Below are 21,091 nucleotides of genomic sequence, written 5' to 3' on the forward strand. Positions count from 1 at the left end.
AGGCAGAGTCTTTTTTGGCAATTCTGGGCAAAGTATCAAATCAATCCTGTAAGGTGGCTAGCAAGTGGAAGCAGCATCTTTACAGCTTAGTAGCTTTGGCATTCTCTCAACTACCCAAAGCATTTATCCATTTTTCCACTCAATATCAAACAGTTGGGGAAAGAAGTATGCAACATAGATAACCATTCCAACAGAGTCAAGAGCCAGAGCTCAGTGATCTGATCACCTAATTGCATTTAAAAATTAAATATATGCCCTTACACCATATATTTTCCTTTCCAGTAGTTACTTCCATCTTTATAGAACTGCATTCTGTTACTATTAAACTAGCATCTAATAAAGGGTCATCCTCCAGTTTAAGCTTTCCGATGCACGGAGTGGAAAATGTCTTCACATCAATATTGCTTCCAGATGGGTATAATTTTCAAGACATTTGTGTATCTGACTTCACTATATAAAATTAAGCTTTCACCTAGTCGAGGACTAAACTGACCTCCAGGGCTTCATGTTTTCATAAGTCAAGACATCAGTGGTAACACTCATCTGAAGTTTTCTCCCTTATAGTGCAACATGCCATAACAGTAAGGGCCTTTATATTAGTAAAATCTGTTTTCATTTCAATGTATTAGCAACTTAAAGACCCAAGTCTGTAACCTGAAATCACTTGAAATGTAAAAATATTTCAAGTAATATTTTTACATTTATGTAATCATAATCTCATGTGGCAAAAGAATTCTGATGTTGTGATAGAAGTTAAGTAAAGGTACTGGTGCATGCAAACTGTGAAGCGAAGTGGTCAAAAGATTTTCAGAACCATTCGCTATTCACTAGTTTGCATCCTGTATTTACTCTCTTACTTGTTACTTTTAGTTATAACAGTTTAATCTGTTCTACTCAATCCCCTTTATAATGCAGATTCTCTGATTAAAGTCGAAGAATTTAGGGTTTTACTATTTCATTCAAAAAAAAAAAGGGGGATATTTAGATGATTTGATAAGTGGCTAATAACCAAAACGCAGCAGATGTCCCATGCTTTAGATATACGACAAATAATCTTTACACTTTGTCCTTGAGGAAATTTGCCAGAATGGTAGTAAGTTTACAATGAAGTAAGCTACTTACAGTCTGGTCCTTCCAAATTGAGATATGGTATGTCCATTACTCTCATAAGAAATAGCCTGAAGCAAAACGGAAAAGCACCTTTAGCAAATTTCTGCATAAAGACCTTTTACAAAGCTTTCTTTTTATAGTTTTTTAGATATTGCTTCTGAAGAAGCAGAATTAATCATCCCAACCATATCTTAAGCTATATTAAAACAAAGAGACCCTCTAATTAAATGCAATCCATTATCTAGTAATCCAGATTCAAAAAGTTACTTGGTACCATGCTAGTAATTTTACTTATTCAACATAACAAGAACAAAAAAGCCCCAAACTGTTACTGCTAGAAAAAATTAAAACAAGTGGGGAAATGTTTAGAAAAACATTCAGAAAGCAGCAGCTCTGTGCAGTAAGAGCCAATTACACAGCTGGGCAGAAAAGAACTTGCAGGTCTAGGATCTGTGTTCTGCTAGTAAGCTGGACTTCACTTTAGCCTGTGGAAAGATGCTCAGTTCCATTTATTACCTATGATATGTTATGATATATTCATCTGAAATAATGTCAATGCCACTGTTAATAGGAGCAAAAGCCTTCTTCAGACTCCAGTGCAGGGGATAACATAAAACCTAAATATACAGTATTTCAGCTAGTCAGTAAAAGTCATTTAGTCTTCACCGAATGAAAGTTGTCCATCATCCATGCAGGACAGCAGAAGTTTTTTGGTTTGGGGGTTGTTTGTTTTTTTGGTTTTGTTTTTTTTTTTTTTAAAGACAGATTTGGTTTAAGTTGAGCTATCTGAAGAAAAAGCTTTCACAGAATTCTTGGAACCAGCTAATTTTTAAAGTACGCAAATAACTAGTTTCATAGGTAGTGGTTTTCATAAAAATAAAGATAGTTTACTAAAAATACAACAAAAACTTCTGGGGAAAACACTAGTTAAGCTGCCCTCCTGTAGGTTTTATCATGTTGAGGAAAGCAATACAGTGGCCAACAGCACGAACAGACTTATGCCAAAAAATGTATATACCTGAGATTACTTAAAATCAGTTTTTTATCCTCCGAGACAAATCCTACATTTACTTGTTTGATCAAAGGATTATGTCTCTAAACAGCACATACACACAAACACACACATACTTCCTAAAGAGATAGTATAAATACTGATTTTAATATTAAGGGCACTTAAAGTATGTTACAGCAGTAACTGCATCTTGTAGCACTCACTTAAATCACATGGATTATGAACACTATGTTGCAGCACAGTCCATAATTGAGTATCCATAATTATGGTTGTAAGATTCCACATCTATCTGCAGAAAACTTAAACTATGACAACATGAACACTATTTTATATTAAATTAGCTAGATTCATGAACTTGTACCTATGACATCGCTTTTCACTACATTAATTCACAATTATTTAAAAGCTATACTGACCATGCTAAAAAATATTATTTCCTACACTGTTACCAGGCTACAGTCAGATCACATGGTCAGAGGACAGCAGTCTATTTCTCGACATACAACAATATCCTAGGAACTCTGAGGTATTTTGAGACAGCCACTTGGAAGACAACTGTTTCTGTGGCAAGTCAAGTAAAATAAGGAGAGCAAGGCTACGATCATGCCACTTCACAGCATTTGCACAGATTTTCATTTCTGATATCCCTTTGTATGAAAAAAAAAATTTCTAGAATAATTTCTATTTCTACAGACCATCATGCTATTCAGCTCAATAAACCATGATGTTTTCATTTCTCTACATCTCTTTCACCTCCTGCCTCCAGCTACATCAAAAGAAAAAAAAACAACATTCCAACAACCCAAAGAAATCCGAAATAAAGCTGTCATTAAAAGTTTGGAGGGGCTTGTGGGTGGAGGCAGGGAGGTACGGAAGAAGAGAAGAGATGTTGCTGTAAACAAAACAAGTCAAAACATTTCAAATCAACTCTAAAGCACATAGCACAATATAGCAATCAAATTATAAACTTAATTGTTTAGGTGTTACAATATAAAAAGTCCCATCATCTCAACTTGTAAGCATTAGGGATTACTCACAGCAGATTGTTCACATGAACATGATTTTTCAAAAATGTTGCATATACAATGAAGCATAAAGATTACAGAAACGCGTCTCTGGAATTCTTGGTTTGAGTTGTTTATCTTATAACTTAGTGCATTATGCCTAAAAGAGCCAAACAACACTAAGCCAAAGTCTATTTTTAATCAGTTCCACTGTCACAAGAAGTTGAAACTATAAAGATTTTACTTCTGTTCATCATTAACCTATATGCTGGCCACCGCTCTTGAATGGCAAGCCAGGAAGTTCCGTAACTTGCTGACATAATTAAAGAGGTCAAAATAACTACTGAAAGAAGTATTACCTTCCCTTGAAGGCTAAGTTTGTAAAAATCAAAGCCTGACTTTTGGTTTTAAATTTACTCCCACTATTCACATTAGTGACAAGTCTATTCAAACAGAAAACATTTCCAAAATCCTATTAGTCACACCAATCATGTAGAAATTTAATGTCTAAACTTTACTTAAATATAGACCTTGAAATTAAGACTTCATAAGCAACCCAAAGAATCATAAAGTGGTCTGCTTTAAAGAACATTTTCAAGACTACCTTGATAATAGTTCAAACTGAGAACATTGATTCTAAATAACTGCCTTATAATAAACTACTCTGATCAGCTTCTTTCGGGAAAAACTTGTGTGACAGATAGCATGACTTTCATTTGTTTAGCTTACTGTTTGCATGTTGTAGTTTGTGTTTTGCTTGAAGAACATGACTACAGCACAAAGGAAAAGGTTTCCTTGTTCTGACTGCTGCCCACAGGATCAGGTAGAACTTCTGGAGGAAGGAGGAAGATAGTTTTTTTTCTCCCCAGGAGGAAGAAAAGATGCTCAGCTAGGGAAAGCTTCTAGATCACAAACTAGAGAAAACTAGGTGTAGCAGAAAGCTAGCTGGCAGCCCAGAGCATACCTGCAAAAAAGCCCCAGAAGCAACATACTTACTAGGGACCTTAAGATAACTATGTAAATTGCGCAAGCCCTGGATGCTACTTACAGGTGCTAAACAGACCAAGTGCTGGAAAGAGAAATCTGGTCTCCAAGGACATACTGATCAGAGCAAAAGACTTACTCGTTTAAATATCTAACAGCTCTGACTTCTGAAATGTACTTAAATACTTTTTTTATTACAAAATAATATAAATAAATGGAGTTGTCTTATTCTGGTTTGTTATTTTGCATTATAGTAAAAAAAGCTAGCTTTAAAAATACAAGTCCTGGCCTGCTCACTGTAAGGAAAAGGTGAGACAGTCTCATCTCCAAGCTCTGACTGAGGTGAGGTGGCAGACATTAGTCAGAATATGGCAAAGTGAAAGAAAGACACAGCAAGTCTTCCAAGTTTCCATGATTTAAAAATAATATATAGCTTTTCCAAAACAAGAAACTACAAGTTCTGAATAATGACAGAATAGATAAGCTTTCTTTTTTCTTGTAAACAGTAATTTTCAGTTCTTGCTTAAAAAAAACCCCACACAAACAAACAAGCTGTTGTTCTCCCTACAATTTTTAGTTAACTTCTCCTTTTGTTACAGGTAGGCAGTGTTAACTCTGAAACCAAAACAGACACAACAGGCTTCCGCTCAAAACTTTGAAATGTCACTGCTGGAGGAATGTCACATTTGAAGTATGTAACTTAATTAACTTGAAAAGCTTAAATATAACATATTATCATGACAATTTTAAAAGTTTCAGCTTGTACTTGTTGCAGATACACATCTCTAGAAAGAACTGAAAGCATTTTGTTTAATGATTGAAAAAAAAAAAATCACCTGAATTGTTATCTACTAGTTGGTGTGTGTGTGTGTGCTGGTGTTACTGAAAACAATCCTGTGATAAATCTTATCTTAAAAAGAAATTATGCTGATCAATTCTATCACCACCTTCACATTCAAATCAAGCAGTCACTGCCGGTCCATGCTCAATCTAAGGAACGCACATACAATTTATAACATCTGCTAGAATATATGGAGTTACTGCCTCACATGTCTCAGTGTCACCTAACTGCTGTCACTACTATAGTAATTTGGTTTCCAAACCAAAGAAAGCTGAAAGCCATTGATCACGATTATTCCCTCATTTGTGTGGGCCATCTGAAGCCAAAATAATTAATTTTGCCAACTCCTATATGATAGCGTTTGAAAGGACGGAATTTCTCCTGAATTTCAACAGACAGACTAAAGCACTAGCAGCTTTTTATTTTCCACTCCTTTTCCTTTATGTGACAGGTTATACTATCTTTACAAGCTTCATTAAGTAAAATCTACAGATTAAATGCACAACTAATCAAATCTGTGCATAAAGACTTCTAGATTTCTCAAGTCTTACTTCAATTGGTTCAAGTAATTTGCACGAAGATCCAATTCAAAAGCAAAATACTGATCATAGCATTATGCCATAAACTCCTAATCATACATGTTTATTGTGCCTTCTGTTATAATGTTAATACAATAGCTTTGTGTTATTTGGACTGATACTTCAGTAGAGGTATTTTAGTTTTTCCAGACTGTTTAGCATACTTAGTTTTTAACTATCACCAGTTTCTGACAGTGTCCTACAACATAAAGAACACCTGACCAGTTTTTCTTCAGTTCCAGTACTCCCAAAGCTTACTCCAGAAATAATTTTCTAAACTGTAAACACATTTTCAACACTGGCATGGACAAGGCCGTTAAAGCAGTCCAGGTACTCTTCTAAACACCCTTTTACAGGTTAGAAGAAAGCAAAACCAATCTCTTCAAAAGAAAAGGTACTTACTTTACCAATTCTGGCCTCTCTGTAGCATTACTAGCATGAATCAGAAAGCCAATCAAAACTGAAGTGTAAAGGAAAATGCAATTTGCCATTGATTCTGAGGATAGAGATATATATTCTAAGGCTAGTGTTATTTTTCCATATTTTAGCAGGTTTTTTTTAATACAACAACTTACTTGTTAAAAAAAGGTTCAATGAGTTTTGATCTAGCAGACACATGGTTTTTCGGAGGACTGAGGAACGAACCTGATGAAGAAGAAATTCAATATGTAAAAAGCAGCTACAGCAAGCATGAAGGAGAAGGTTTGATAAAGACTACATAGATACCTAGGAAATTAGCCATGGAGATGAAGCACAGCCCAGTAATGTATGCATCATATCCTGCTTCATGAAGTTGTTCGGAAGCTGTATCGTAACTGGGAAACCCTTCTGCACTTTCTGAAGAGAAAAAATAATTTGTAAACATATTATCACAGAAGTTAAAGTAGCCCTGTACGCTTACCCACAGACTTATTTTGTCAGAGCATAACAGCATTTGGGTAAGTTTATATGTTTTTTCAGAAGTTCTGAAAATTCAGAAGTTAGGAAAAAAACACAGTTTTGTTTTGTCTTTTTAAATAACAATAAGCTTCTAGGATAGAAACTCCTTCCTATTAAAAAGCTTTTAATCCACAGACCTACTTAGCCAAAATGGAGTATTATTTCTAAAACAATGACTGCAAGATTCCCCACACAGCATTTTTTTTCCCTGACTGTCTTGCATTTAAAAGAAGAGACACTCAGGCTAATTGAAAACTCTACTATTAACCTGCTTGCTAACAATCCGATTGACCTATGGTCAGATTTTTCATGGTATTTGAATGGTGGCAATGGAACTAAGTGATTAAAGCATGTCTTTACGGACAATTATGCTTGGTGTTTATGTGAAGACCACGAGAAGTATCCTTTGAATCACCTCTGGAAGTGGAAGTCTTAATAGGCACTTCTCTGAAGAGAAGTGTCCAAAAGTGCTGAAGTCTCAGTAACAGAGAAATATGTGGACATCACCCTTTTTTTCTTTAAAACTTAAATTTTTTCCACTCCCAATATCAAAGTTATTTCACCTCCGTAGCTAGTTTCTCAACTTCTAGAAAGCTGGCTCATTTTCCTCTAGAAGCTATACTGAGAATAGGACTCAAAGAACAAAATTAACTGTTTAAAAAGCCAGAATCATGAGCCTCACATTAGACTGAAAAGTGAACTCTGTAATTCCATTAAATTTATTGCATTCAAACTAGCAAAAGAAGCTGTGACACAGAAATACTAGCATAACATATACAATGGAAATATGTAAGCATATATACCTGTTGTATTTTGTAAAAAGAAATTTGAATCCAAATTTTACATATATGAAACTAGAGTAGCAAAACATCAGGCCTTTTTTCAGGTGAACTCTTGTAATATTTATTTAAAAAATAAAGTTGTCAGATTCAGACAACATTAAGCTATACTGGCTGAGCTGAAAAGGACATTTCTTAGTGCTTAATTATTTTTTTTTTTAATAGATACATATCCAAAAGAAAACATAAACAAACAGTTAATGGAAGTATTCTAGTATTTTTAAACATGCTTTGCTTTGGATGTTCAGAACCACATTAATCACCTCTGATTAAATACCAACACTTCCAAGTCAGTTAACCATTATGGTCATACTTTGCTTTAAAAAAAAAAAAAAAAAAAGGTAAAATTATTATATTACATCAGCAAAGAATAGTACCTGACAGCTGCCAAATTATGTTACATCCTGAGAAGAAGCTACAGAGAATACACCAATAAGAGATCTGCATGCAACTACCGTACACTCCATATGCATGATACTAACTAGGTCTAGGCACCAACAGCTCCTGCTCATTGGTCAAGAAGATTGTAGATTATCCACCTTATTATCTCTCCTGTTACTACAGCATAAGTGCATCTGCTTTGCACATACAATAATATAAAAAAGTATCACTCATCTTGGTTTTGATTAAGCATTGGTACTTTTCCTTCCAATGTAGTCTACTGTTCAGTATTGCTCACCCTTTTCTAAATCAGCAGCTTAAGGAAAAATTCCAGAACCTTGAGATAAGCTTGCCCTTTGATTAACTATCCTTTTGTTCACCTCAAAGCAAAGCAAGCTCTAAAGGAACTTCAATAATTTCTAGAACACACATGACTAGTCACTACTGTGTAAGTTTTCTTGGTTTTGTTTGTTCAAGTCCTATTAGAGTGCTCTGGCTTTGATATGAAGGACAATAATAACCAAATGAAACTGTTTTAAAACAATTTCAAGTTACTCATCAAAAGTCAGCTTAAAAACCAAAATGCTATCATTGGAAGATGATGAAACAGCTGTTCACTGAATACATCCATTCTTCTATTATCTGAAATAAAGTGGAAGGATTCCTACTGACTTCCACTAATAGTTCTAAATACAACTGCACTATACGTATAGTGCCCATGTTTAAAGTCTCTTTCATCAAAATACTAAGTATTAATAGGAGAATTTACATTTCAGACCAAGAATAAAAATAATCAAAACACTTTCTTTCTTCTGAAAGAGGAAAACATTTCAGAAATAAGACCATTTTGATATATTCTTACCAACTTTAGGAGGACTGAACGGAACCTCTTTTAAACGCTTTTCCAGCTCTGCAAGGGATGTATTATTAATGATCTCCTGCAAGAAAAGGCACCATTAACTGCCAATGACAAGCACACTTTCCCTGGAAACTGAAATCAAATAGGATACAACGAGTATTTCCTGCTGCCACCTTGTGTTTTCTAAGGATTTATACATAGCCTCATTTCAAAGTAACACACCAGAGAAGCCTGTGAAGACAAATTTTAAAACGTTAACTTGCCTCACCTACAACATAATGAGTCACAAGCATTTATTAATACTTTTCAGAATTCTTGATGATTAATTGTACCAAAGTACTATTTCTATTTGAATCAGGTTCCACGCATGGTACACGTGGCAGTGGAAAAGGCAGTACAAACAGCAACGCAAAACATCCTAAATATTGATTGTAATGGTTGAAGACATTCAAGGTGAATATTTAAGTGTCCTTGCTGACTAGACATTCTTTAATAGTTTTGTAAGTGTAAATACTGCTGATTTAAAGAAGCCTGACAATTAGAAAGCTGCTCCTACAATTCAGCTTGGCTAAGTTGCATTACTGACTCTATACATGCATAGATAAAGTCACAAAAAGACATACAGATTATTAATTTCTTCAAACCAAACTTCTTGATGTTCTTAATTAAATATACTTGATTGATCAGTACAATAGAAAAAGCATGCAGAATCGATAGCAAGAGAAAATAAAAGATCTTGCACAATCTTTCTTAAAGTTGTCTGAAATTTTTGAGGACCAAATTTCCTTTGGTTCTACATCAAGACAGCTGTTTACAGTTAGCATCAAGTCTGCATCTACTGTAAAAATTACAAATATCAACATAACTGTACTGAATATAAAACATGCACAGGATTATTAGTTTTCAGAATACAAAACACCTCTATTCTTACTATAGTAGTATGCAAGACAAACCTGAAAATATCTACCAAGTACATTTTAATAAGATTTTCTGTTATGTAATGCTCTAAAGTCAGAGATGTAGGCAGAAAGATAGATGCTGCTTCATCAGCATGTTTTTTCATTAATTTTTATTTCAAAGGCACATAGGAAAGCAAGAGAGTACGATCACTAATCTCAGTACTTCTTTGGAAGGATAAAATTGTTGTGCATGAATTTTAAAGAAAAACCTGTAATCTTTTTTTCCTGATGACTACCCACTGAACAGCAAGCCACAGTAGAATCTAATGATGATATTCAAGTATCTTTTTCTAGACAAATCTTAAGTCAGCATTCACAATATTCTAAAGCTTTGAGCATGTAAGTAGTTTCCAGGTCCTATTTGTTCATGAGTAAAACTTTTTTCTTCCTCTCCTGAGGAGACATGCAGTCTTGTGCTAATTTACAAGACAAAAAAATCTGCTAATCACATTTTAAGTAGCAAAAACTGTACATATTTTGGAATTCAAAGCTGCTAAGTTATCTTAAAAGTGACTTGTACGAAAGTAAAAAATTGTATTCTAAAAATTTTATAAGTTTAAGATAAGGGGTTAAGAAAAATCATTCTTTTACAAAAAGGAACATCACAGAAAACATAGTTAGACATTTTTCTCTGAAAAAAGTATCATTTGTTTCAATACACACTTAATGCAAACTTGTATCTTCAAATCATTCTGTAATATTATATTAATTTACCTTAAAAGGTTGTGTACTTGCCATCAGTTTAGTATCCAATAGCCTAGAAACAAAGTAAGAACTAAATAAGTTGAAATGGAAGAATGTCCGTTTTGCCAAATCCTCAAAAATATTTTGGTGTATTAGCTGGGAAACAGCAGTTTCACCCTACTGAAAAATTACTCTTAGATCTTAGAGCAGCCCAAACACTCCTTGGCTTTGTTCAGCATAAAAAGTGTTCAGCAACTAAGCAGTAACAAAAGAGGCAAACAGTAAGTGGCAAATGCATCTTGTTCCAAATGCAGTGCAGATTCAAACCACCAAATATCGTGCTAAAAAGAAGAGGGTAGCAAAGTTGGATCTTTTGCCAAGAAGTAGAACGATAGCACTGCTCTTCTGAAAATGAGATGCTACAGAATGCTTTAAAAACTACCTAACTTGTTATCAATTTTATTTCCAGTAACAGCTAGGCTATAGGGCTAGGACAAACAATATCAGCTTATTAAAATGATACTAAAATAGCTCCAAGTTTGAACTAAGAACTTACCGGGGAAAGACACATGATGTTACTTCCTTGAACTCACTTAGGTCCTAATTTAACATTAAACCAGAAGATAAAATCCAAGTAAGTTAACTGTTTATCAGTCTCAGGATGATAAATAGCAGTAGCTACAATAATCCAATCAGCTTCTAAAACTGAGATACAGTGACTGAATTCTCACCTCTTAAGAGATGTATTTGTCAGCATTACCATAAATACTACCTGCAGTTACAGAGAACTACAGACTAATTATTTCTGATTTGTCTGTGATTTGAAATGTTCTATCACCTCTAACACCTTATCCTATCATATAACCTAGATTATCTCTAATTCCAGCTGTCTTAACAGTTCTACTTAAATGTTCCCAGCATTTAATGTCAATGGAATATAAGTCACTCCAGGTGGACAGTTGACTGCCTAGAGGTTTAGATCTTCCAAGTGTCAAAAGTACAGGAACAACTGACAACTGTTTATGTTCCACACTGTCCAAACAGGTCCTAAACATCTTTCTTCCATCTCATAACCAAGTCTTTCCCATAACACCCACAAGCCCCTGGGGATTGCGAGTAATATAACCATCATGCAGGCCATCCTTCCAACGAGACCTTTGGCTTCTTCAGACAATGTCCTTGGTGTCAATACATTGCTTAGCAGTTAATGACTGCAATAGTCTAATAATTAGACTGCCCTACTGCAGTCATGAAAGTATGCTCCCTCCAATTATTCATTCCACCTCTTCATCCCAATGAACATCATCCTGCTACAAGATTTCTTATCATTTTATTAATTGTAGTATATTATATGAAAACATGTATTTGCACTTTGTAAACTACAGGGAGGGAAACGCCACACATAAACGCTGAAGCTCCAAACCAGCACTTTAACCAGTCAGTCAGATAGATTTACCTGCTATTATCCAAGCATTTTCTGAAGGACTAACATATGTGAGCAGAAACCACAATTCAATTCCAATATTTAATTTGAATATTCTAAAAATATAAAGGAGAATTCAATCCAACTAAGCTTTCTACATGAAGATCTAAGAAAATAAGGCAGTAGCCCAGAAGCAACAAGTGTTCTTTTTAAAATACTCTGTTGTTCTTAATAGACTGTCATATGCTTCCATTCACGAGAAAGTTTGGAGATAAGACTAAAAACAAAGGCATTTATTTCATCATCTGAACACTCAGAGGATTACTTACATCAGGTAGGGGACAATAGAACTGGTGTATGGTATGCATAACATCCAGTAGCATATTGTGCCCAATAACAAGCTTGCCCTGTGAAAAGAACATTAAATGTTAGTTACGCTTCCAGTCACGGCCATGGCAAGGGCAGTACGTGAAAAGCACCTATCCCAGATGCTAGCCAAGGGCAGCTGGGAACAAATACAAATCAAACCTCCCCATTTGTTCTCTGCCTGCCCCACAGAATCTTCCATTCTCTCAGAGGAGCCACTCCTTTTTCCTCTACTCCTAACCACTTATTCACAGCCTTCAGCAGCAGCAGCTTGAGATGTTGAGAAGATGCACTAGAACAACTACTTACAACTTGGTTTCCAAATGTAATCTATTTAAAATTGAAGTCAAGTGATTTCTTAGTCCACTTTTAAATTACAACTTGTACAACAACTCACAATATATTCTTTATGGTTATAATATACGATAGTTATTAGGGGCATGATCTGGCCTCTCATAGTGCAGAACTTTTCATGCCAGATGATGTACAAGCAAGTTCCTTCTTGAAAAAGTACAAGAAATTTTTTAAATGTTAACTTTGATTCATTTGATAGGACAATCTTTCTGCTTCCCTGTGTCCTCCATTTGCTAGAGAAAACAATATGCATATATGTGGTTTTATTTCTACACAGCAGACTGTGACAACTACATGAAAATAACTGGGCTGAAGGGGACAGATGTAACACTATAGACCATTTTAACTATGTGAGTAGAATAAAACTAGATGACCTTCTCTGATTAAGCCTTTAACTGCCAGAAAAAAACCCCACATGACAAGTTTTTTGAGACAGAGAAAAAAAGCCTTCAAAGCTTAGTTACTTAAGAGAATCTTGTTAAGAGCCCTAAGAAATTGGTATTGTTGACTTTTACAGATAACAAAGTTGTTCATGTCATTAGTTTAAGGGCTTACTTAACCTACCATACTCAACCACTGTAAAACATGAAGCAACATCAATTTAAAAAAAAAAAAGCCACTTTAACTTGTATTTCATGTTATCTTCCAAAACGTAACAGCAAGATCATAGAATGGTTTGGGTTGGAAGGGACCTTAAAGATCATCTGGTTCCAACCCCCCTGCTACGGGCAAGGACACCCTTCACTAGACCACACTGCCCAAAGCCTCATCCAACCTGGTATTAAACACTTTCAGGGATGGGGCCTCCACAACCTCTCTGGGCAACCTTTGTTCTTTCTTTGAATTTTTTTCTTTTCTTAAAACCAAAGGTACATTAAAAATCATATTAACTTACAGAATTAGCAATGGCATGAACAACTCTGGAAAATCCTACTGCATCATTCAATTCTTCCTATAAGCAAAGATTCTAATGTTAGTGAAACATAAATACAAATACTGTCAAAACTGGCAGACACACCAGTTTGGCTCAAACTGTTTCTCAGACATAATCAATAACAGACCATAGAGGAATTGTCAATATTTGGAAGATATACGAGGTCAAAGCAGGACACTGCTGGCAGAATTCCAGTTTTATACCTAGCTCTGGTTCACTGTAAAGTAGGAAAAGGCACAAGTTATTTTGGTGCATTGGCCTGGTTTGGCCAGAAGCCAAACGTGCACTCTGCCTTTTGCTGACTCCCCTTTCCCAGGATATAAGGAGGGCCAAAAAAAAAAATTAAAAAAAATCAAAGAAATTCAAAGGAAGGCAAAAAGACTCGTGGATCAATATAATGACAGTTTAGTAAGAAAAGTTAAAGCTGCATGCACAAGCAAAGCAAAAAGGGGAATTAATTCACCACTTCCACTTCCCATCAGCAGGCAGATGTCCAGCCACTTCCTGGGAAGCAGGGCCTCAGCATGCTTAAAGGTGGCTTGGGAAGATATCATAATCACGAACATCCCCCCCAACCTACTTGCTTTAAAGAAGGGTGGAAAAGAGAGAGAAAACCTTGACACTGTGCAAGACTGTTCAGCAGCAGCCAAAACACTTGTATGATATCAACACTGTTTTAGCCACAAATGCAAAGCACAGCAACATATGGGCTGCTACAGAGAAAGTTAACTTCATCTTAACCAGACCGATACAGCTGAGGTCAGTTTATTGTCAATACACTATCTTCGATAGTGTTCAGCAGCTATTAGATTGCAAACAGCTCAAGAAGATACTAAAATTAAGCTACATATTTTCAACCGTATTTTTTACATACATTGTTTTAAGATGCAACAGGTTGAATCTCGATTGTTATTTCTATTAAATCAGATTGTCATTTTATGCTAACATTGAGATTGGGGAAGAAACATTCTTCACTACTTGTATAAGAAGAAATATTATACAAGTACAATATTATATAATGACAGTTACACATGTTAAACTGACTCAGATTGGTTTGGGGGGATTTGACTACAGCATCTATTTTCATTTCACTTAGAGAATTTTTTTTAACAGATTTTTCTTTTTCAGGTCTACGGAAGTAATTTCTGCCTTGCATTATCTGTCTTTGTTCAACCAGAAGTGAAATTCAATAAAAATATTCACTGCTATTTTAGTTCAGCCCTGAATGCCACTAGTCAGAATGAGTAATACACTTATAAAGACTGCTTCAGAAAAATCTACTGCAGTAGTAAATTGTCCCTAACTCATCTTTTGAAAAAAGAGATGTTACATTAGTTGAGGTCTCTGTCAGGTATGTCTTTCCCTTGTACGCAAGTATTATTTGCTCCACCCAAATTGACTTCATCTTGAAACATGTAGGCACAAACCACAAGAGTGTTATCAAGAATTCCCACAATTCAAGTCTTATGACTTCTTGAAACTTGCATCACACTCAGTAAGCAAAAATAGCAAGTCCATAAACAATGATGGAAGTGCCTGAATATACCAGACATGACCTTCCAGTCACCTTGTCAGTTGTGGAGCAGTTTTTATCAAGAAAAGTCAGATGACATATTAGTTGTACATGACATTTTAACTCAGACAACTAAGAGCAAGTTTTGTAACAGCATACTACTCCAAGGACAGATTGTGAATCCAAATAATGTGAAAACTTGCTCAAGAATTTCTGCAAGGCTATTGCAATGACTATAGTTATACAGCACTAATAAATACAATCAACTGATGTTTCCTATTACTAGAGTATGCTTCTCTGATAGAAAAGATTCACATAAGGAGGAATTCACTGCTCCAGAATATTGGTTCAGTATTTTACAATTACTCATTCTTTACAATTTTGCAGAGTATCTTGCAACTCTTCTTGCTCTATTGCAAAGATTAAGTTATCTGGTAGAATTTGGAGGACCAATTTCAGACAACAGCCACAGAGAAACAAAAGAGAAATACTACCATACCCTGTCACACAGTTTTGCATAGCCGACTGAAATCATAAATTCTCCCCAGCCCTCTTTCACGTAAACTAATGAGATGGAACTTATTTACCTGTTCTTTTGCTTGTTTCTGCTGTTCTCTTCTTTTTCGTTCTTCTTCATTTACCTTACTAATAACAATAAATCTCTCCTTCTAAAATAAAAAAAATTATAGTTTGAGGAATGACATTGAGAAGTTCATATTTAACAAGTTTCTGTAAATTTACATTGTAAAGAAAATTAAGTCATACCTCAACAGCAGTTACTTGGCAATGTGACTTTCTATTATAAGCACCACTTTATCACCCACTCCAAAAAGCCTACTTTAGAAAGCTGTATTAGATTCATCCACCAAACCTAACTTGTACTAAACCCACCTTTTACTTCTGAGGAAAGGTTATCAGTATTTCCTTGTAAATAGTGGATTTCAGATATCTTTTGAAATAGAGATTTCTGCTGGGAAGTGAGGATACAGCATGTGGTGCTATTATTTTTCCTCTGAGATCAAGATCTGCTTTTCACCAATAGACATACTTTTCACCAATACTGAATGTCAGAACCACTACATCTTAAAATACCTTTTAGTATCCTTTAAAAAAAATATTAAGCAACACAAATACATGCTTATGCTTCATATGCTGGTCGGATTTAATGTTTAGAAACTAGTTCATTGTATTCCATTTAAAATGTTTCACGTTTTGCATAACAAAGCTCAAGTTAGATCTAAAAGTTAGGAGAGTTGGTAAAATTGAGAAATACAATTTCCTTTAAAGTGAACAAATGTTACAGGCAGTAACATGCCTAATTACCTTATCTGACTCCAGAGTTTCAACATGGATACCTTTTGGATACCTACATTAAAACAAATGAAAAGTAAACACAAGTAGGCATTAATTTGGCATTTGACAAATTGAAACCACAACAGCTATTTGGTAATTTCAAATTTCATTATTACTATAAGTCCTAAGTGCAATAGAACTATTAAAAGCTCCCTTTTACTTTATTATAATGGAAAATTTGAAGCAATAGGCTAGTTAAATTGGCCTCCTTACGTTACTTAACAGTAACTAGCACTAAAATATATTTTCTTATACAATTTCCCATCCTATTGCTGCGGAACCTACAGCTTCTTATTTTAGTAATTTTAAGTAAACGTCATCTAGATATTTCATCACAATCTAGAACCTCTGCTTTCAAGAAATCCAAAATCAAAACACTGGTGAGAAAGCTCTCATTTACTTGCAGCCACAAGACAGCTCTTTCGGTGATTGTATGCCTTTAATACGTCACTTATGCTAGGATTTATAAGCAACCCTGAACTTCCTGCCAACAGTAAGCTCTAATAGGAAATATTAATACAAATGCTGTTACCTCTGCTACAGAGTTACATCACTCCGTCACACTCACATTTATTTACCAAAGTACTACCATACACAGAGCATCCAACCAATAGCAAGGTCAGAGAATATTGTCTTTCACTGCTTAACAAGTACATATTACTCTGATCTGTCCATTATAGTAAACTAAGCACAATTATGTAACCACCACAGAACCAGCATTTTTCATGCATCCTCTGGCTATTACTAAAACTAGTACCAGAGGAAACATACTAGAGTACTTTTGTGTCCTCTCCACCCTGGCTTCTCACACAATTTTGAACCTAGACCTCACTTTTAAGCTGTTTCACGTAACAGACCTTGGATACATCAAAACACTACTGCATAACAGAACAATTCAATAGAGAAAATGACCTGTCAAAGAGTTCAGGACACAAGGACAATCAATAACCTCACTGTTTTCTGCTTTAATTATCTCCAGGCTAGCTTCACAACTTTGTTTTCTCCTGCCAATATATAAACACCGCGTACACAGCTGTAACATTCAACACAGCTGGATGTTAAAAAAATTACAATTCATGAACACACTCTTCCATCCACTGAAAATGCAAGAATAAGTGTCAGACAAACATAACACCATGTGCTACTGGAAGCTATTCTATCAATATATTAAAAAATTCACACAGAAAAATTCTTGAAAATACCTCTCTCTGAGATTAGTTCTCAAGCTCACTTCTTGAGATTCCATTTTATAGAGAGAAGCTTTATTATATCCACTTGCAGTGTAACAGAGTGCCAGATACTGTCACAACACTGAATTAATTGAATGTACAAAAAAAGATTTCCACTGTATTTTCCACATTTTACTAGTGCAGTCAGAACAATGAAAATCTCATTTCTACAGCCTTATGTTTTCTCCTAAAGCCTTAAGGAAAGTATTGCGGCAAAGATGACGGATAAAGTAAGCCAAGAAAGGAGAAGAGAATTACTACCAAAATTAGGACTTTCAAGTAATCAGAAGTACTTATATTTGGTATCTAGCGGAAAACTAGAAACGTACCAGTACCTTCTATAGAACTAGTAGTTTTTCAAGTAAAGCCCACAATCTGTATAAGCACATGCACTTTCTGTTCACTAAAAACCTGTCAAGTTGCATTAGTTACTTAATCCCAGGCTGTGCTGTTTTATTCACAGATTTTAGATAGGAACAATAAAATAAATAAGCTTTAAAATATTCAAATGAATCATCACAAACCAGTTAAATGCAATTTATCTTCAGAACGTTATAGAAGTCTTCTCTTAAAGGAAAAAAAAAAGTCTTAATGAATCACCTCGGAGGTTAAGTAGACTAGATCTTACCGACATTTCTTAACAGAAATACTAAAAATATACAGTAAAGCAGTATTACCAGTAACTTACTTCCAGCTCAAGGTCTGATAAATTAATTTCCTCTGAAATCTAAAATCAAAATACAACCGTGTTATTAATACTCCTCTTACAAAAGTGTTTCAAAGCAATAATGTTCAGTTAAAGCCGGCTCCAGGTTCATTTGTAGAAAGATTTTTAAAGCTTAAGTCACTGCTACCAGAACTTATAGGCTTGGAAGGGTTTTGCTGAATTCTGATGTTCAGTTGCCAAGCTGTAAAGGCATTTGCACAATTTTGTGCAGTTATCCACACATCTTCTCATAAGCAAATATTCTGTAGTTATGATTACTGAATATAGAAACAGTGATGTTACCTTACCCCAACTTCACAGTGTTCTAGTATTTCTAAATTCTTTTTATTATTTACTTTTTATTTTTTAAATAACTGTACTCTCCAAACATCTGGATTCTAAAGCTAAATAGACTTTGTGAAGGAGATCCACTAAAAACAGTTTCAATACACAGTGGCAACTACGAATAACTGATAGCTCAATAGATTTAAGAAATTTGTTTATAAAATGCTTATCTAAGGCTTAGGGAGCACTTCAGCAACAGCTAAAGGAGACTTGCATATGCAAGACACTTCTTGGCTATACTTAAGTATGTTGTCGCTACATGCAGAAGTTATGGCTCATAAAGCAGAGTATGACATCCATATAACTACCACATTTTCTCAAACCTCAGAAATCAGTCAAATGTAGATTTTGCTACAGTTAACCCAAGTAAAGATATTCTTCTTCATTATCACTCCTCCAATTATATATGGTCAAAATAAATAATTTTTTAGAAGATATGTGATTTCAGAAACTGACCCTGTACATGGCTCCAATTCCAAACTTTCATTTTCTTCATTCTTTAATAAGTCTTCTATCTGTTCCCTGGAAGAAACAGATGATTTGCTTCTACATCTACTGTTTTCTTTTTATGATGTTTACAGCTTTCCCCAAAAGACAAGAAAACACTTCATAACAAAAAGAGAACTATTTTACAACTAGTCAACTAATAAAAATAACTTTAACATACAAACATGTCACTATTGTTTATATATTAGTTTCAACAACATCAGAGGCTATTAAATAATTTTACTTACACTACTTTCTCAATGAATTTTTTCTGATCTTCAGGAACTGTTACAGGACACTTTGTGGCACTAGGAGAAATGTATGACAGAGATCCTGCACCATTGGCCTGAGAACGTTTTTCATCATATTGTTCCCTTAGCTGTCTTTCTTCTTCCTGATTTAAATATGGAATTCCTAAAAAAAAAAAAACCAACAAAAAAAACACCAACACAAAAAACCCCAAACAACAACAAAACCCAAAACACATAACAGCCCACCAAAACCAAAAATTTAAAAGCTCATCATAATTAGGGATGTATGATTTAGTAAAGACTTATTACTAAGCATTTGCCAGTGTTACACTCCTGAAGGCTCAAAACATATCTTTCCCTTTCAGTCATCTGTTCCAGACCCCAATCTTTTTCTGTCTATATGGGCTTCCTTCTAGCACATGCCAGATTTAGCTGGTATCACTGAACTCTTAAGACCTATATGCCTCATCTGCACAAGGCATAAGCCTGACAACTGGAGCTGTAGTTCACAATCACAAAAATATTCAGCACTTCTCTTCCCTGCTATCTGCATCATTTTAATAATAGACTGCAGCAGCACCTATTACAATGCACTGATACCTTTTCTAAAATGTTACTACTGACCCATTACACAGCTACATAACTTGTTACTCTATGTTTAGCCATCAAACAAAAATAAACCACCAAGCACTTATCTAAATAGAAATTCTATACAATGTGAGTCTGTACAATGAATTCCAAGTAACAAGTGATAGGACAAGAGGAAATGGCCTCAATTTGTGCCAGGGGAGGTTTAGATTGGATATTAGGAAAAATGTCTTCACCAGAAGTGTTGTCAAGCACTGGAACAGGCTGCCCAGGGACATGGTTTAGTGGTGGACTTGGCAGTGCTAGGTTAACGGTTGGACTTGATGACCTTAAAGGTCTTTTCCAACCAAAACGATTCTATGATTCTATAATGTTTGGAAAGGAAGTAACTATCAGCACAAGTGTAGATCGGATAAGAATAATTCTAAGAACTTCATTACATGTTAAGAGAGTATCATGAATGGCTGTCTTTTTGCAGAAAATGAAGAAATGTCATCATAAATTTTGCAGACATTGAAAGAAAGAAAAAAAAACCAAAACAACTCACCATTGCGAAAAACTTTATTAAAATCAAATCCCTGGTTTGCTAAAAAATCTATACTTGAACTCTGCAACAAAAGAAAATAGCTTTACAATTGGCAAGAGTATCTGTGACATAAAAAAGATAAATGCAGTTATTTTTACACTGTTTAAGAAATTATATGAAGTCCAAAGTCAAAAGCGACCAAGGCTGTGACCCTAAAGAAGCAGTGAATGAATTCCTTGTCTTGGTTTGCTTGTGTGTGCAGCTTTTGCTAAATATGTATCCCAATGTTTGAGAGTCCCACCACTCATTGCTCTCAGCGTAGTCTTTAGCAGTCCGTTGTATCATTCGATTTTCCCAGAGGTTGGTGCATGATAGGGGATGTGATACATCCACTCAATGCCATGCTCTTTGGCCCAGGTTTGGAACATTATCTCCAATTCCAGAAACCACACAATGTAATGTGTAACAAGATTTAAAAATTGAAGTCAAAGATATTCCCTTAAAGCTCATTTTTAGGCATTGCTCTAAGTGATGCTTATTTCTTCAAAAACAAACAAAAAAACAAGAAAAGAAAAGAAAAAAACCACCCAAAACCTTATGTTTTTCTGCCTTTTAAGCTGTTAAAAGAATCAAACACTTCTCCCTCTACAATTACACAAAGTTTTCCTGGAAATATTGTTTAGACATTTGCTGCAGGTATACCTTAACCAAACAAAATAAAACTTGTTTTTCTACTAACCTGACAGACAAACTTGACATCTGGCGAACTTCTGTTAAAGGGTTTTGGAAAAATATAGAAATTAAATGACTTCATTACATACCTGTGA

At 34.9% G+C, this 21,091-nt stretch overlaps 1 protein-coding gene across 3 annotated transcripts in view; it reads right to left on the reverse strand.

Moving 5' to 3' along the window:
* The window catches only part of PARN (poly(A)-specific ribonuclease), a 62,331-nt gene that overhangs the window by 37,782 nt on the left and 3,458 nt on the right, over nt 1-21,091 (reverse strand). For all 3 annotated transcript variants that reach the window (XM_075767829.1, XM_075767831.1, XM_075767830.1), the window contains exons 5-19: nt 21,004-21,085; nt 20,286-20,346; nt 19,148-19,313; nt 18,870-18,935; nt 18,051-18,089; nt 16,104-16,146; nt 15,368-15,448; nt 13,229-13,285; nt 11,943-12,020; nt 10,747-10,790; nt 10,221-10,263; nt 8,551-8,626; nt 6,256-6,366; nt 6,105-6,174; nt 1,123-1,178 (exon numbers count right to left, since the gene is read on the reverse strand). In XM_075767829.1, coding sequence (XP_075623944.1) covers nt 1,123-1,178; nt 6,105-6,174; nt 6,256-6,366; nt 8,551-8,626; nt 10,221-10,263; nt 10,747-10,790; nt 11,943-12,020; nt 13,229-13,285; nt 15,368-15,448; nt 16,104-16,146; nt 18,051-18,089; nt 18,870-18,935; nt 19,148-19,313; nt 20,286-20,346; nt 21,004-21,085 — 1,073 coding nt within the window. The remainder of the gene's footprint in view (nt 1-1,122; nt 1,179-6,104; nt 6,175-6,255; nt 6,367-8,550; nt 8,627-10,220; nt 10,264-10,746; nt 10,791-11,942; nt 12,021-13,228; nt 13,286-15,367; nt 15,449-16,103; nt 16,147-18,050; nt 18,090-18,869; nt 18,936-19,147; nt 19,314-20,285; nt 20,347-21,003; nt 21,086-21,091) is intronic.

This window comes from Balearica regulorum, chromosome 15, assembly GCF_011004875.1.
Source record: "Balearica regulorum gibbericeps isolate bBalReg1 chromosome 15, bBalReg1.pri, whole genome shotgun sequence".
In the NCBI taxonomy this organism is placed as follows: domain Eukaryota; kingdom Metazoa; phylum Chordata; class Aves; order Gruiformes; family Gruidae; genus Balearica; species Balearica regulorum.